The 17,439-nt window shown below is 52.9% G+C and overlaps 7 protein-coding genes across 7 annotated transcripts; 3 read left to right on the plus strand and 4 right to left on the minus strand.

The window, feature by feature from the left end:
- Positions 1–1,005: 1,005 nt before the first annotated feature.
- PG998_007003 (uncharacterized protein) lies at positions 1,006–3,109 on the plus strand (the record flags this gene model as incomplete). Its single annotated transcript, XM_066873819.1, has 3 exons — positions 1,006–1,269; positions 1,425–2,268; positions 2,328–3,109. 3 exons carry the CDS (start codon positions 1,006–1,008, stop codon positions 3,107–3,109), a joined length of 1,890 nt encoding a protein of 629 aa, XP_066729764.1.
- A 982-nt stretch (positions 3,110–4,091) lies between these two features.
- On the plus strand, positions 4,092–4,487 carry PG998_007004 (uncharacterized protein; the record flags this gene model as incomplete). Its single annotated transcript, XM_066873820.1, has 1 exon — positions 4,092–4,487. The coding sequence occupies one exon, from the start codon at positions 4,092–4,094 to the stop codon at positions 4,485–4,487; it is 396 nt and encodes a 131-aa protein (XP_066729765.1).
- Positions 4,488–5,593: 1,106 nt separating this feature from the next.
- Positions 5,594–6,235, plus strand: PG998_007005 (uncharacterized protein; the record flags this gene model as incomplete). The annotated part of the gene is made up of 1 exon (XM_066873821.1): positions 5,594–6,235. The coding sequence occupies one exon, from the start codon at positions 5,594–5,596 to the stop codon at positions 6,233–6,235; it is 642 nt and encodes a 213-aa protein (XP_066729766.1).
- Positions 6,236–8,217: 1,982 nt separating this feature from the next.
- On the minus strand, positions 8,218–8,718 carry PG998_007006 (uncharacterized protein; the record flags this gene model as incomplete). The annotated part of the gene is made up of 1 exon (XM_066873822.1): positions 8,218–8,718. The coding sequence occupies one exon, from the start codon at positions 8,716–8,718 to the stop codon at positions 8,218–8,220; it is 501 nt and encodes a 166-aa protein (XP_066729767.1).
- A 2,919-nt stretch (positions 8,719–11,637) lies between these two features.
- PG998_007007 (uncharacterized protein) lies at positions 11,638–13,105 on the minus strand (the record flags this gene model as incomplete). Its single annotated transcript, XM_066873823.1, has 3 exons — positions 11,638–11,998; positions 12,337–12,728; positions 12,827–13,105. Coding segments are annotated over 3 exons (672 nt in total). The 3' UTR covers positions 11,638–11,997.
- A 495-nt stretch (positions 13,106–13,600) lies between these two features.
- On the minus strand, positions 13,601–14,246 carry PG998_007008 (uncharacterized protein; the record flags this gene model as incomplete). Its single annotated transcript, XM_066873824.1, has 2 exons — positions 13,601–13,939; positions 14,019–14,246. 2 exons carry the CDS (start codon positions 14,244–14,246, stop codon positions 13,601–13,603), a joined length of 567 nt encoding a protein of 188 aa, XP_066729769.1.
- A 658-nt stretch (positions 14,247–14,904) lies between these two features.
- On the minus strand, positions 14,905–16,475 carry PG998_007009 (triose-phosphate transporter; the record flags this gene model as incomplete). Its single annotated transcript, XM_066873825.1, has 5 exons — positions 14,905–15,324; positions 15,421–15,840; positions 15,927–16,171; positions 16,262–16,329; positions 16,390–16,475. 5 exons carry the CDS (start codon positions 16,473–16,475, stop codon positions 14,905–14,907), a joined length of 1,239 nt encoding a protein of 412 aa, XP_066729770.1.
- Between the last annotated feature and the right edge of the window lie 964 nt (positions 16,476–17,439).

A 17,439-nucleotide genomic window follows, 5' to 3' on the forward strand; every position in this document is an offset into this window, starting at 1 on the left:
GCATTGGTGCCCCTGTGGTCAGCTTCCCGCTGGAAGAAAGAAGGGGGAAAAAATCAAAAACGCCAGACTTCCCCCTAGAATTGACCGTCTCGGAAATGCAGTTGTCGCACAATGCTAAACTCCGAGCCTCCCAAAGATTTGGTCGCACTCGGCTAGATCCCGACCGAGCTTACCTGGTCTAGTTCCCTTGGCCCCCTCAGTCTCGGCCTAGTTGGTGGGATTTCCACTTACATCACCATTTAACGAACTGCACCTGAGTCACTGGTGGTTTACTTGGGCGCAAGCGTTGTCTATTCGACCGTCTAGTGAACAGACTTGTTAGAAGAAGCATCTGACTATGCCCTGTGGGCTCTAGGCGGCTAAGCTGTCGTGCATGGTATGGGATTGAATGACTCCGCCAGCTTGGTCAGCGAGCGATACAATGTCCGTAAAATCCCGCCTGCATCGTGGTTCTCTATGACGGGATGGCTTAGGTGCCTTGTCAGTCCGAGACGGGAGGTGACGCCTTCCAATGGCCAATGGGAGCAGTGCTGGAAGGATGAGAGGAGTCATGTCGTTGGCAGTCAGTGTCCTGTTCCGGACCAGATATTTCGTCCGCGGTGCTCGGCATTTAGTGATGTCCGGTCAGGCTAAAGAATGCCACACCCACACCCCAGTGATTAGTTAAGGTATTTTCATGATAGGATGAAGCTGAGACACTGATGAGTACATGTTGGACAGAGATTGTGTGTATTGTTAGCCCTTCCCAGTCCGATAAAAGACGGGACGAGCCCCCCTCTTGCCTCTGTCATGCTGGAAGCTGCACATCTATCGCATCCCTTGGCAAGAACCCGTCTTCTTGGCAATTGATATCCTGTCTTTTTACATACCTCGATCTGATCTCCAAGCCTCCCTTCTTCCAATAGCAGTCCGGCGTGGCCACCCCTTCCTCAATCCGGCGTCTTGGCAGGGGTCCCTTCAACAACAACAACAAAAACATCCGACGTAGTAGCCCCCCCGCGCAACATGCTCTTCCGCAAGAGCAAAAACGCTTCGGATAATGTCGACGGCGCCTCGACAACAACGACGACCACGGCGGAGGAACACCAACACCAACCACAGCAGCCAGCAGAAGAGCAAAAAGATGGCGGCCAGGTCGCCAAGGCCATCTCGTCCGTCTCGACGAGAGCTGAGAGCGACTACCCTACCGGAGTCCGCCTGGCCCTGATCCTCCTCTCCATCTTCGTGTCCATGTTCCTTGTCGCGCTCGACCGACTGATCATATCTACGGTAAGTGAACATATCTCTATCCTGTTCATCTCTTGGCTTGAATAAATCAAGCTTTCTGTTGCTCGCTACTGTCTCAAACTTTACCTACCTTATTTCAGACATCCCACCCGCTCAACCTTACTTTACTCTAAAATAGACTGACACAATGAAAACAGGCCATTCCCCAGATTACGGATGATTTCCATTCGCTTCCGGATGTCGGCTGGTACGGCAGCGCTTACCTCCTGACAACGTGCTCGTTCCAGTTGATGTTCGGCAAGCTGTACACCTTCTTCTCCGTCCGGAACACCTTCCTGGCCACTGTCGTATTATTCGAAGTCGGTTCCGCCATTTGCGGTGCGGCCCCCAGCTCCGTCGTCTTCATTGTCGGTAGGGCCATCGCCGGTGTGGGTGCCGCCGGTATCTTCTCCGGAGTCATCATCATCATTGTCTACGCCGTTCCCTTGCATAAGCGTCCCTTGTACCAGGGTCTGTTTGGCGCCGTCTTCGGTCTGGCCTCGGTTGTCGGACCCCTGGTCGGCGGTGCCTTCACCTCCAATGTCTCGTGGCGCTGGTGTTTCTACATCAACCTGCCCTTTGGCGGCGTGGCCCTGGCTGTGGTCGCGTTCCTCTTGAAGATCCCCGACCGTGACACGACCAATGCCCCCCCTGAAGGAGAAGCTTTTACAGCTCGATGCCGTTGGCACCAGTGTCCTGATCCCAGGTGTCGTGTGTCTGCTGCTGGCCCTCCAGTGGGGAGGCCTGGAGTACCAAGTAAGTTAATTCCATGTCTGCATAATCCGGATTATACCACGGAACCAATATTAATATATCAACAGTGGAACAATGGTCGTATCATTGCGCTGCTGACTCTTGGCGCCGTGTTGCTCATTGGCTTCGTCCTATCCCAAATCTTCATGCCTAAGACGGCGACCGTGGCGCCGCGGATATTCAAGCAGCGAAGCATTGTCGCTGGTGTATGGGCCACCGTCTGCATCGGCTCGCAGATGATGATCTTTGGTGAGAACCCCCTCCCCTCCCCCTTTTGAAATTTCGAATGAATACTGACCGTTTCATAGTTTACTTTTTGCCCATCTGGTTCCAGGCTATCAAAGGTGCTTCCGCCGTCGACTCTGGCATTCGCCTCCTACCCCTGACGCTTTCCATGGTCGTCGCCTCCATGGCCAATGGCATTTTCGTGAACAAGATCGGATACTACACGCCCTCGATGATCGTAGGCACCTGCCTACTCGCCATCGGTGCCGGCCTCCTCACGACGCTCGAGATCGACACCCCCTCGCCCAAGTGGATCGGCTACCAGATCCTATACGGCTTCGGCATGGGCCTCACCTTTCAAGCCCCCAACCTGGCGGCCCAGACCGTCTTGCCCACCAAGGACGTGCCCACCGGCACGTCGCTGATGTTCTTCAGCCAGCTCCTGGGCGGCGCCGTCTTCATCTCGGTGGGGCAGAACGTGCTCAACAACCAGCTCCTCACGCGGCTGTCCGGCCTCCCCGGCTTCTCGCCCCAGATGATCTCGAACAGCGGCGCCACGACGCTGAGCAAGTCGCTGCCCCCGGAGCTGCTGGCCCCCGTGCTCTCGGCCTACAACGAGTCGCTGCGCGTCGTGTTCCGGGTCGGTCTCATCCTGACCTGCCTCACCGTCATCGGCACCCTCGCCATGGAGTTCAAGAGCGTCAAGAAGAACATGCCGAAGAAGGGCGGTGCGGCCGTCGACGCGGAGAAGGGCGACTCGGGAGTGGCGGGAGAGAAGGCCGCCGAGGCAGGCGTCCGGGAGAAGGCCACAGTCGCGGAGACGGCTGCGGCGGGTGAGCCTGTTCCTACGGGAAAGTCGTCGTAAAATAACGATTGATGATGAAGTCACTTCACATTGCCATATACCCGATGTCATTAGCTGGAGTTCAGGATATACTGCGAGCATTTACACACGCCGCAAAGGTTGGCCGGTTTGTTGCATTGCGCATCGCATTGCACCCAGGTGGGAAAAAAGTCATTTGATAAAGCTTATGAGATATATGCATAGCCTAGATTCCCCTCAATACTAATTCATACATAATATTATACTATATTCACACTTTCCATTCAGATCTCATGTGAAATGACAGGTGTTCATTCATGGCCCATCAACATGGGAAGCCAAGCCTTCCACACAACGATATCTGGTTGATGAATGGTGCCTATGACATAATGCTCGTGATAGCGATGCGATGCCAGCTGACCTGTTCCTTTGTCTACTGCAGCTTTCAAGCTGTTGCTATTTTGGTCATCCCAGATGAGACTCCGACAAAGGACATCCTTGGAAGCTGCCGGCCCTTCTATTGAGGACAACGCTTTGTTCCCCCGCGCTTTCTCGGGGGCCTTCAATCAAAGGCGATTTGTGTCAGCCGTTATAAAGCTATTCTGGTTCCCCCAGCGCGCACAGCGCGCACGCACACACACACAGGTGCTTCAAAGCATCTGCGAAATAGGGGTAGGTTATCCCAAACGACCAAATAACAACCACAACAGCGCCTTTGTGGAAAAGAAGAAAAGTCACTTCCCAACTTAGGGAGTTCCTCCGGTTAAGCGACCAGTGCTACGAAACTGCGAAACAGAGCGGCTGCCGTCATAGTGGGCAATGGATTCAAGGCAATAGCATCTGAACAAGAAAAAACACGAAAATAGTACGAGAAAAGTCTTACGAGATATATAATAAGCGATAGCTGCAGACAAAGCCGCAAGTAATGAAAGGAGGTGTTTTGGATCCTCGAGAAACACTGACAATAACCACGGCGACGTGGAAGAGAGCTGGCCACATCTACTTCTGGAAATAGCAGACCAAAATGGTGATGATTGTGGGCGTCACCATGGGCTCGCTCACGGTCGCGGCCGTGGTCGCCACGCTGATGGGGCACTGGTGGAGGAAGAAGAGACGAGGGCTAAGAGAGAAGAAGAAGAAGAAGCAGCAGCAGCAGGGGAATGGGGCGGAGGAGACGAGAGGGACTACTACCGGTAGGAGTGAAGTGGAAGAAAGAGAGGGAGCGGATGACGACAGTGACGACAACAATAGCATTCAAGGGGATGATGATGGTGATGGTGTTTTGGTGGAGGCCCCCGAGGAGGAGGACATTGGGTATACGAGTTTCCCCCCTTTCCTGCCGGGTCCTCCAAAGGGAGTCACGGGGAAGCTTTGGCCGCTTGTTCGCAGCGCTGCGCGGATACGAAGTTATACGAAGTAAAAGTGTAGATATCCAGACAAGAACTACAGGCTGGTCCCGACGGCCCTCTGTCTAAATTGAAGAGCATGTGTATTGCCTACTGGGATTCGTCGTCATTCGCCCTGCTCGTCGATCATAGTTTTCCATCTCATCAAGTCATCTAAGCAAGCCAGCCAACATCTGGCATGGACCATTCAACACCCAAGTTCGGCAAGCTGGGTCAGCGGTGATGGGATGTCGTTATACCATTGTTTCTTGTCTTGGAGACGGCGTCATGGAAGGCTTGTTGAAGACTCCGGCGCGAGTGAGTCCATGGATCTCCATCTCTCATCGTCCATGACAAGTGACCTGACCTGATGCACAGGACGCCACATTCCGCCGGGCCAGTTAGAGTGTAGATCTTTGACCAGAAGCAGCAGCATGTGTGTGTTGAGGATTAGGCGCTCCAGTTGGGTGGCTTGCGAGGCGCCGCCCTTAGTATTGGCCGTCAGGTACCTGCAGTTTGGAAGAGATCTGCAATGACATACCTGCCCGGGGTCGACTTACACCAACCAAAGCCTGGATTGTTCCCGACGTCACAAAGGCGAGAAAGTCCTTTCAGAGCAAAACAATTCCCATCTGGCTTATTGTATATTATTCTAGCATGGCCTGGACCATCCCCATTGTCCGTCCACACCAATTCAAATAACGCCACACGCCCTCTCCTCACCACAACGGCCACTATTTCGGGGCTTGGCATTGGTCTGTTACACAACAGTAACAGCAACTTCTACCTTCGTTTCATTTCACTACCACTGCTCTTGCACAACTCTAATTGTTGTCCTTCATTTCCTTCGCCTTGATCTCCTGGAGAGAAGGGCGACCCGAGCATATTAAGAGTTGACCTCTTCCGCTTTCTCTTTTGTTTACGGGCTCGTCTGTTTTGGGAGAGCAAAACTTTTACTCACTCTTTACTTCACATTCTGCTTCGATTCCAGCTGTGAATTGGTTTCGACTTTGGTACTTTTTGCAGGTCAAAAACATCAACCACACTCAACCGAGAGAACGAGAAGGGAGGGGAGAAAGGGAAGGAAGGGAAAGAGAAAACAGAACAAACCAAACCAAAACAGGAGCAGCAAGCACACAACATGGCAACAGAAGATATGGAGAACAACCCCTTCGGAGGCGACGGGAGCAATTGGACTCTGCTCTATGTCATCATTTTCTCCATCCCCTTTATATTCGTCGCCATCGCCATCTACTCGACATGGCACGACCGGCGTGCCGCGGCAGCCAAGGCGAAGAACGACCTCGAGACCGGCCGGGCCGCCAAGTTGGACAGGTACTGGCACCCCTGGAAATATGCAAACGAGGAGGCGGCGGCGGCGGCGGGCAGCAGTAGCAGCAGCAGTACGTCGTCGGCACGGAAGAAGGTGGCTAACCCTGGGAATCTCACAGTAGTCACTACCACCACGGCGGCTTCGCCGGCAGCAGGCGCCACCTCCCGTCATCCTTCTCATAACTATGGGGCGGCAGGACGGCTCACCTCTCCCCGAGGAGGCGGCCCCAAGACCAGTGCAGTGGTGGCGCCTATAACACCGTGGTTTGCACCGCCGTCGCAAGGGCCGGTGAACCCGTACCGACCTGCCCATTACCAGCAGCATCCACCTCGGCGGCAGCAGCAGAGCAAGAAGCAGAGTGCTGCCTCGCCTTATCTACCGCGTCCCACAGCAGCGATGCACGACGAGACCGAAATGTTTGGGGACGGCAGTGATCTGCGGTACGTCTAATCGACTGGGGGTTGCAGTGAGTGGATTTGGGGTAAAGAAAGAGCGAAGGGCCAAGGGAAGAGCATCGTCCGTCCGGCCCGGGTGGGCCCCGAGGGATAAAGAGAGATGCCGGCGGCACTTGACTCTCCCGAGAATAGAAAGCTTGGGTGTCTTGGGCTGCTTGGCCCCCCTAGGTGCATCCTAAGAATAGCAATTTGCAAGACAAATGACGCACAAGCGATCCTCCATCTTGATGAACCGTCCCTGCTTTGTGAGTGCCATGATAACCTTATCTGCGATATCAGCACAGCCCTTGCTCTGACCGCCGTGCCCCGGCCAACACGTGAGTCAAGTACATAGTTGTAGCCGCCATCTACAAGTGCCGGATACAGATCTCGGCATAGCCATTCCCCCTCGTTTATGCCCACGCCGATATTGTTTCATGCTCACCGCCGATCATCGCTTAGAAGCCTACACAACGTACTACGTAAACAGCCGTCATGATGTTTCGTCTCTCACCGTTTCTCAAACAGGTTGATCCCAGTTGCAGCTGGATTGAGGTATCATACAGAGTGGCTTTCCCACTTTTGCTGGCTTATGTTCCTGAATCGCGCGGGCGCCGCCGGTGCGGACGCCGGGGGGTCCCAGAGCCGCGACCGCCTCCACAGACAAAGTGGAAAAAGAGACCCGGATCAGGCAGGTGGACCTCGCCTTTTTCCCACGATGGACGGGGGAACCAACAAAAGGCCAGCATGGTTGACCCTGACACGTTCTGGCGACTAGCTCGGCAACCGACTGCGTGGAACGGGGATGGGATGGGCCATGGTCCTGAGCAATACGCGTTTTTTTTGAACATCCAGCTTTTTTCTTTCTTTTTCCCCCTTACACAGCCCGCCTGCCGCCCGTAGCCCACGGCACAGTCGAATACGAAGAAGAAGAAGTTCAATGCGTATTTAGTACTCCGTAAGTGTGCGCAAAGCCCTGAACTTATCGTACGAGTCCCGTCGTTCATGCACAATTGAGCCACTTGGTTGAACCCAGAGCCCCAGAGGGATCGCCAATGCACAGGTGTCTTTCTACCCTGTGTGCTTCTAAAGAAAAGCAATTGTTTTTTTTGTTTTTTTTTTTCAATGGGACGAGCCGCCGCCAGAGACGCCGTTGGTTGCCCAGAAGCAAGCTTCGAACTCGAACAACGGCGGTCCAAAATGGGTTCTGGTGGGGGTCCCGTGTTTCAGTTCTAATAGACAAACAGTTCATCGTATTCTTGTTCATCAGTTACAGTTTGGAATTTTTACGTGTTTACTGTAAGCTGTCGACCATATACATACATAGGCATACATATACATGGATATAAATGGCACACGTCGTTTCAAGTCGGGGCTATATCGGGCGCTATATCGGACGAATCCAGGAGGAATTGTGGGCGAAATATGCAGGTCGGAGGCTGCAGATGGACTTATGTAAGTTGGCCAATTAAGAGCCGCCTAACAGAACCGCAAAGCACAGCAGCAGCATGGCGCTTCTCATCCAATGCAGAAAGCTATCACAATCACAGGTCTGGGTCGACATGGAGAAACATGGGTAGTGTGTGTCATATGTCGACTTCTCTTTCAAAGTCGACCGTCTCTTATTCCAGTATGCTATTGCGCCTCAATGCCTCGCAAAACCAAATCGTCGGTTCGTACATGTATATGCCTATACTCAGTCGCTGTGAATGTTGGACCGGTGTTGATCCACGTAAATACTCTAAACCGTTGTGTTCCTGCGAAACCCAATCATAAACCCAACTCCCCAAACGCCGTTTCCGTAAGCCCTATTTTCTTCGCATGAATTCGGCAAGGCTGTTGTTGCTTGCCGTTTATGTGTCGATGGTGAAATATATACACGAAACATGTCCCCGACCGGTGCAGTAAATGTCTGGTGTCGCGCGCGTCGACTCAAACGAAGGCGTCCTGCACGCGAAGCCATGGTAATGAAGATAATTGATGAATGGGAGGCACAGCCTAGCTGCCCTGAGGCTTCCAGATGTCGGCCCCCAAGGGCTTGCTGATGCCGACGCCCACGCCCACGGCGATGCCGATGATCAGAAGAGCGATGAGGAGCTTGACGATTATGCGATTCCGCCGGCTGAGGTGGGCGAGGCAGTTGCACATGCGGTTCTCGCGCTTGGCCGCCTTGGCCTTGCGCTTCCAGTGGTCTTGGCCGGGCCAGACCGAGCAGTCTTGGTTGTGCGAGGGTTGCGCCGATATCGACTTGCGGTTGAGGTTGAGGTTGTCTGAGGATCGCGCCGCCTCGATATCGGCGTCGAAGGGGTTGAGGTGGTGCGCCGTGCTAGGCGTCGACACGCTCGAGTTCCGCCCGAGGTCCATGCTGGTTTCCACGACATCCTTCTCGTTGTTGGCGCCCAGCGTCGTCGTCTCGGAGACGCGGCTCGAGGGCACGAGGTCCGTGGTGTTCACCACCACGGGCGCCTTCTCGTTGTTGTTGGTAATTTGCGACGTCATGATGAATGTGTTGATTGAGTTCGGTCCTGGTTTTTGCGATTCGTTGAAGAGCCGACCTCGTCGAATTGCAGGCTTCGTCTGCCCCCAAAAATACAAAAATAAAATGGGATTGTCGTTCTTTCAGAGCATTGGGGCACACAAAAGGATGCTTGAATGCTTGATTGCTTGCTGGGTGGCGTTGGCTTATGACCTTTGATGAAACGGGGACAATTGATCACAATGTCAATCAAGGTAGGCAGGCAGGTTTCACAAAAGGCGAAACAAGGCAAATAAGAAGAAGAAACGACGAGTAATTGAATGGTTCGTTTGGTTGTCTGTTGGAAAGTGGCAGTAGACTCGTACTCGTGTAGCTTGCGTAATAAGGCGTTATGTAGGGAGGGAGCTCTTGCGAAAGAAGCTTGGGTGGTAGTAGATCGGCGGCCTGTTATGGGACGAGAATGGCAAGAAAGGAAGGAGTGGACGAGCGCAGGTCGAACGACTGACAAGACAAGACAAGAACGAGTGTAAGCCAAGGAAGTGCAAGACCTAGATGCTATGTATTACAGCCGTAGCAGATAGAGAGAGAGGGAGAGGGAGAGAGCAGTAGAGCGGGAGAGGGAATAAGAAGGAGGAGGGACATGCAACAACGCACGTATGTACATACTGTTGCTGCTGCTCCTGCTCCTGCTGCAGTGTCTTGTCTTTCTTGCCTTTCTAGCTTGTCTCGCACCGTTGCTCCCTCCTGCCTCCCAAGCAAACAACCCTGTACCTGAGCCCAGTACTGAGCCCCCCTGCTAGCCAAGCTAGCGCGTACAGGAGTGGATGGAAGATCCCGCCTGCTAGTTCATTGGAACCCAGCAATTTCGAGCTGGTCCTGGTGGGGGCCTGCTGGGATGACAGGGTCAATCAAGATCAAATCAACCGATGACAGGCGAGATTGGCCTGCAACTGCGCGTTAAAAGGGGTTTTGGGCTGTCTTCAGAAGGCACCATTCAACAACACCACCACATGCGACCACAAGCCGCCTACTCCTCTTTCGGGCTAGCTGAGCACTAGAACTGCAGCAGGCACGTTGTCTTGGGGTAGCTTGCACTAAGCTTAACCGGCCTAGAGAAGTACTGTAGTAGCGTGGCGTCAAGCACCAAGGTTTCTGGTCCTTTATCGCACCAGGACCTTTGTGCCCAGTAGTAGCGGTTACAGACATAGCAGCATGAACGGTCCTGCCCACGGTGGAAAGCAAATGACATAAATCTGGCAGTGAGCCGCCGCTACGGATTCCATGAATTCTTGTTTTTGGAGCTCTAATCGCGGACGGTCTGAGACAGTTCCGCTATATTGTGCCCCGGATTGATCTTGGGTTGATAGGGAGACCAGGGTTGGTCCGGTCCCCAAGCTCACAGCTCGAGCATTGAAGACACTCGGATATGATGATGACACAATTACCACTAGTTCTCACCCCGCATCCGCGCTCAAGAGGCCAGAAAACCCTATCATATGCGAGCGAGAGCGAGAGCGGCGGCGCGGCGAAGCTGCGGTTCGATAGCGAGAATTTGAAAAAGGCTCCTACATAGAGAGAGGGCCATGAGGGGGGTGCGGTTGGCCTGCTATCGCTAAGAGGGCTAGGGGAGCTAAGGAGCTAGGTCACGCCTGGCACTACGCGATCATGCACTATCACCGGACTTCCTCAATTCTAGGCCACGGTGGGGTTGCTTGGCACGTACCGCGACTCGGTCACTGCGAACATTCAGAGGAACAGTACCATTGACTGGAACGATGCAATTCGCACAAGATCAAGAGCCGTGTAGCCGGCATTTTACATGCATGTACTGATATCTGCTGATTCTTTTCTGCACGCGGCATGTAAAGAAGCCAGGGCGATCGAGCTAGGCAGTTGAAAATCAGCTCATACGCGAGGGTTATGTGACAACCGACTGACCAACTCTTTCCCGGTACTTTGCCAGACTCAACGAGGAGAGAGATACCACTTCCCGGCCGAAAAGGCAAGCAACTAGGCCGCGCGCCATATGAGGTTATATCGCCGCCTACATGCATGCGGCTAACGACTTCATCCCTCGTAGCAGGGTTCTCCATACCCTACTTACTGCCTGCATACTAAACGTACGTTATGTACATGCCTATTCCGGCCCAGTGCCTGAATTGCCCTGCTATCAGCAGCGGCAACATGTCTCTCAATTGGCATCCAGACGCGTCTGGTGCCAACTTCTCCAGGGCGGTAATGTTCAGCTCCGTCTTCCCATTGCGAAACCCCTCAACTGGTATCGCACGTAAATCCTGCACTTACATATGTGTATCGATTATCAATGACGTCCTGGCGTCCCATCGCTCGTACAAGCCCCGGAGGAAGGTGCTGATGGAAATTATCTAATAAGCGCGTTCCCATAGATCGTCTCACTGCCCCAATATATCCGCAAATCTATCTAAAGCATTTTTCTGCGCTTCATGCTACATAGACATGGGTTTAGCTCGAATAAGGGGGACAAAAGCCCCCATTTAATGTGGCTGCTTTCCTATCAATTGTGGCTTGCTTTCTCTCCGAGTGAACGTCCTTTGGGTTAACGGATCTCAACCTTGATTCCGCTATATTTAGTACAATTGGAACCTTCGACTAAACCTTCCGGCGCTGTCATCGAATGGCTTGCTTTTGCAGTGGTTTTATTCGTTCATGCCTCGCTCATCCTGAAGGAATGCGAGCCAGAGCCCAGCCGGAGCTGACGTTGCCATTTACAAGAGCAATTGCCATTTCTGGACTCCCTGTGGCGTCTGATTTGCTGTGCCGCTCCCTATCCGTGGTGGAACTACGTAACTCAGAATTATGAATCGAGAGAAGCACAGGCTGCAGAGACACACCTGTCACTCAACAACTTTACGGATAGAGCGATCAGAATGTGCCATTGCTGATCGCGTTACTCGTACGCCTTTTTAAATGCTGTGGAGCAGGATCATTCCACCAAAGTCCATGTTGATCGGAGCACGGCTTGGGCCACGAGCGATCGCCCTCTGATATCCAGGGTGCGGGTTTATGATCGTACCAAATGTGCGAGGTGCCAGTGTACACAATCCCAAGACAGCCCGCGCCCAACGAACCGCATGTGGCACGCCCAGATCGAAGCATATGCGTCCACCACGTGTTTTTCGGATCTCATCTTTGGTTTGGGAGATCGCATCGGGCGCCGCCATGCCGGCCACCCGGCCACCCCGGATTTTTGCGTTGCGGCTTGTAGTTCGCGGCTCGGGACCCGCGCGCTCGACTGCGTGTGACGATTTCTGTTTCTTTTCCCTTCTACCCACTTTTGCTGCCATGGACAGGCTCACTCGATAGTCGGGTTATTGACGAGACTGGTGAGTACGGTATCTCGATTTCTCGCCAATCCCAGTTGCCGAGCAGGTGCCCCTTATGGTTTGATTTCTTTGGCCGCGCTAGTATCGTCACATCAGATGAGATGGTCTGACAGAAGGCTTTGCCCTATTGAAGGGCATCAGCTGGGTTGGATGTGTCGATATAGTATTCTCTACCGACAAATGTAGAGTAGTAACTCAGGCCTCCTTCCCTTGACTCACGTGATTGATAGGTACCCATAATGAACTGCGACCTTACACCTTTAACCCCTATCTACCCACCAGGAAGAACAGCCAAGTTCCACCATATCACGCCCCCGTTCGACCTTGCCGTTTGCTTGTTTAATTCCCTGGAAGCCCCTCCTTCCCAGTGAACATCGTAACGTAGACGTGTCCCCCTTCATCCACGTTGTGTTCCAGTGCCAGGCGCCGCTCTGCGTATCGCCGTAGGGGTCGGGTGCGCACGCGCTCACGACGCTGCCCATGACCTGCGAGATAAGGGCGGGCGAGATGACCCAGTCTGCGATGCCCTCGGCGCACATGAAGGCTCGGCAGTCGCCCAGCTGTGCGTCCCAGCAGTAGCCCTCGTCCACGTGGTATTGGTCCGTTAGCCTCGCGCGTTTGTTGATCCAGGCGGTCAGATGGGTGCAGTCGGCTTCGGGGGCGCCCCAGAGCTAATTGCAGAGTGCTCTTGTTAGTCGAATAGATGGAAAGGTGTTTACAAATGGCTGGAAGGGAGATGGGGGGCAGACTTCGGTAAACGAGCACTTACAGGGTAACACTCGACGTAGCCGGTGTCATCATCGTTGGCATTCAGAACCTTGATGGTGGAGTGCTGGCTTTCCGGAATGGAAGCATACAGTCGCTTGAGAGCGGCGTCACTGAGACCAGCAGCCACGATGCTTTTGTTGGCCGCTGCGGAGGCCGCTGCGGAAACCATAGGGTTGGGTAGGATTGAAGTGGTAACAGCAGGAGGTCCTCCGCTAGCAGGGCCACCCCTAGCGAGGCATGCTTGAAGCAGGGTCACGAATAGAATGCAGAGGCGCAGCATGATTCTGAAGTCGGGGTGACTTGCTGTCAAGAATCTTTTAAGGAGATACACAGGGTTTGTGCTCGATGCAGTTGAGCAACGTCGCGAGGGAGATTTGGAAGCAGCGAGCAGAAGGACGCATATGATGGTGATCTTTATCGAACAAGGGGCTATTTGAGAAGCGATAAAGCTGGGCACCCATTGGTTATTCCACAGGAAAGCTCAGTTGCTAATAACATGTGAGTCGAGCAAGCGTGGACTCAACAACATTGAGTAACATTAGTCACATCTTGCATTCCGTGACTTAGACACTCTTTGACATGAGATGGTCTGCATTCGATCCCAACACACACGCATACATAGGTTATCATGGTGCCTCTCGTCCCTGATCCTCCAGTGAGTAGGTTGAAATACTAACTTGCAATGTACGCTATACTCTTCAAAACCCATACTTGAACCCGAATCCACAATTGATCTACTTCTTCTCAAAATCACAATACCAACTCTCAGCATTTCTCAGTTGCCAGATCCCGTAATGTTCAGCACATCTTGACCTCGGTGCTCCAAGTGCAGCCGGTAGAACCCGCAACCGCCGTTGAGGTCCAAGCAGTCGCCTTTAAGCCCATCCTGCCCACCGACGACACAGTCCTGGAACAAGTGGTCGAGCTGCTGCCCTACCCACTGGAAGGTCTGGTTGAGCCCTACTCTGGTGACCGAATCGGCGGCGCAGAAGCGAGCCTTGCAGGTCCCCTCCAGCCAGACCAGACAGAGCCCGGGGAGCAAGTTGAACCCGCCTGCGTGGCCTTTGACGCGCTCGACTATCTTCTGGCAGTCGTCGGGTATGACGGGGGAAGGCTAGAAAAGAAACCCTATTAAGCTCTGACGCAATCTCAAAGACGAAGGAAGGATGCCAGAAAATAAACACGGCACTTACAGAGGTTTGGTAACAGGCGTAGTAGTCTCGTTTCTTCAAAGGGTGATTCGCGCCGTCCTTAATGGTTCGACGCGCAGTAATCGCAGTGCAAGGCACTGCGGACATCGAAGCCGGAGCATTTGATGTAGCGTTGTGATCAAGACATTCCGATCGCCCCTGTAGAGCGGCAGCCAAGGCGGAGGTGACGGCAGCCAGAATCAGTAGTAAAAAGGCCCGCTTGGTGTCCATTATGTAGTCGATCGCGGAACGGAGAGGCAACGTTCCTCACAGAGTCGGTCGTATTGGGTGGGTATGTATTTGTGTGTGTTCGTGTATGTGTGTGCCTACGTGCAACAGGCCTGAAATAGCACATGAAGGCGGTGAAGCTGGTCCAAGATGAAAACTGTGTCACCACCTACCCTGGACAGGTCTACGAAGTACCACCAAAAGCCATCTGAAATGTCCCACTGTCTGTTCAAAGCAGTCATAAGTGTCATGTTGGCCATCAAGTATACGGTGAGTAAACTGGAGCTTCTGCCATCAGGCTAGATCTTGGAACCATGTATGCCGCTTCATGATGAGTAAGAGATTGCCCAAGCGATGCTTCAGCAGCAGAGTGAGTATGCTTTCCATAACCCCTCCCAGTGTCACTCGGGGCCTCCCCCGAATCACTGTTGGTCGGAAAGTACGATGGCGACATCTGCCGAGAAAAGTGACCAGAGCTGTAAAGTGTTATACCAGTCAAATAACTGTATCAAAACTGGACAAGAGCAAAAGGATGTGGGCCTTGAAAGCAAATCCCAGCTATGTCCACGATCCGCGTGATTGATGTCATATCTACACATGAAGGAGCCTACTTGGTGATTACAATCCCACGTTTCCATTTTCACACTGGCCACCCTTTTGCTCACTTGCCGCTCGATCCAAACCCGGCCATGTGCCACCCCTTGGATATGTCATCCGCTCGTTTTTGATCGGGTGGCGAGGACGCAGCGCTGTAGTCCAAGTAGTCGCTGGGTGAGTATCGGTAGACAACTAGCAATATCGATGCGGCCAACAGCAGCCCCAATACCCTTCGCGCCATGGGGCTTCGAATCTTCTCACCAAATCCTGGAGACATCCGGAGCCTCGCGGACCAAGACGTGTAGCCTGCCTTGAGGTCTGACCAAGTCGACTTGTAGAAGACGAAACCGGTCAAGGCGGTGCCGTAGCCGAATATTTGCAGAGGCGTAATGGCAGTGCCCCAGATGAAGACGGAAGCGACCACAAGTAATATGTTCTTCAGGATCCCCGTCAGATGGAGTACCAACCCTGACGTTTTCCCAATCTTTGAGTATTCATAAAGTCAGTGAATTGCTTATACGAGACAGATACTACTTTGGATCAAGTCTAATCGACCCAGGAGGCGAATATCCCGACTTACCAACATCACACTCGAGACATTCAGCAAGAAAGCGATAAGGCCGTTGAGCACCAGCATCCACGGACCCGCCCCCACGACGTGATTCCAGGAGAATGACGGCCACTCAGTGGCCCAGACGACGAAGGAGTTGACGACGGCGCACACGGGCGCATAGTAATACAGGCTGACGAGGGGGTCCATGTTTCGTCGACCCGAGTTGTCGTCGCCAGACATCAGGGCCTGGATCATGACGACGCGAATCGACTCGAAGACCAGCCCGCCCAGCTGGTAGAAGAAGCCGATCCAGGAGAAGTGGATCTCGCCCGCGCTCGCTATCAAGACGCCCATGACGATGACCATGATTTTCAGCACAATTGGCATGGTCAGGTGCTCTTGTCCCCATAACCAGGCTACGACTAGGGTCGAGAAGGGTGACGCAGCCTTTGTAGTTAGACCAGTCAGTCACTTGGCAGCTATAAGGGAACCAATGAAAGGGGGTTTCGGCTGGATTGTGAATAGTGGCTCACCTTCAGCATTTGTATGAATGCCACATTGAGATATAGATAGACTAAGTTACTGCACACCATGCTGCCACTGTATAGCAGACCGATGGGGACTACAGCTTTTAGATAGAATGGTCTTGTCATCTTGACGCTGTGGCGATTGTCAAGGAGGTGCGTCGTCCTGGCGAGGAATTGGGTTGCCAGGGTTGCGAACGTCATATGCCACCATGTCAGAATAACAGCTTTTTGTTGTATCAGTATAACGCATGCTTGATTTAAGTCTTAGTAGGAGCTTACGATATCCTATAAAGCGGTTATTACCAACGCCCTCTAGACAAGATCATGCAAGGAATACTTACGAAACCCGGCATTATCAATTAGCCACTTATTAAACAATATAGTCACGTTGGAGAAGAATATCCAGCTACTGTATATCGATCGCCCAATTAGTTACTTGGTTTCTGAAATCGAGTCCGGGGGCTCTTACGCAACGTAGAAAGCAGGATGTAGTGATGATCCAGCCCGTATACGTATGTCGGGCAGAGAAGACGTCGGAAGCATGGGTTTCGCCATGTTTAACATTGATCATTGGACTGAACTGCCAAGATATCGAACCAAGGCTTGTTGACTTAAAGGGAAGAAAAGACAGGCGAGGTGTGGTATAGTAGTCAATGTCACTTTAGAAACGGGAGGTGACTTTGGATAGCAAAGACACCTGGTGGATTCTGTATCACAGAAGTATCCGGCGGAACTGAACGAGAGTTGAGGCTATGCAAGAGAATTGGGTGCTTTCGTAGTGATGACACGGAAGCTGCAATATGTATGCATGTAAAGAACGTGCGGTTCTAAGAAAGGCGAATAATACATGGGTGGAAAGACAATTGATGTTCCACCACACGCGCTTCTCGCGTTGGCGCTGCTGTGTGGTTTGCTCGCTTGATACGACCGTCGCCTGTAATTACGAGGTCTCGATCGAGGGGGCTTGCCCATCCCTGGCTGGCACGAGGCACAGCCGAGCAGGCCAATGAAGCCACCTGGGTACATGACAGATGCTTACAGCAGGCGCGCGTGGTCTTATACATATGCATCAACTCTGCGTGTCGCATAGTTCCTGACTGCCTAACAGCATTGTTTCATTACACCGTGCTTATTACCAAAGACGGATGCTGGGTGTCTAGTGTGAAGGGAAGTCCCGTCAATTCGGCGTCCAGCTGCGGGCAGCTGATTGATTGATGCTGTATCCCAAAGGACCCTTGCTCCTTTATTCGGCCTTGGAACTGCTAACGTTACCCCCGGTTTGATTGTTGTAGCGGTTGCGCTGTCATTCCCCACTGCGACCGCCTAAACCACCTCGATAACATCAAGCCTTCCCGAAGGCCATCCCTTGAAATCCCACGAGCCTCTCTCCATGAAGCTCCTCGATTGTTCTGTGTGCACCGGTACACACAGGGCTTTCGCTGATCTTTGGAAATAACTTCCAGACGAAGCTGTATAATAGAGGCGTATTTTCGATTGACCGTTCACCATGTCGAACTTC

The sequence above is a fragment of the Apiospora kogelbergensis genome (assembly GCF_038363985.1).
Source record: "Apiospora kogelbergensis strain CBS 113332 chromosome Unknown utg000005l_segment0_segment0, whole genome shotgun sequence".
NCBI classification, from domain to species: Eukaryota; Fungi; Ascomycota; class Sordariomycetes; order Amphisphaeriales; family Apiosporaceae; genus Apiospora; species Apiospora kogelbergensis.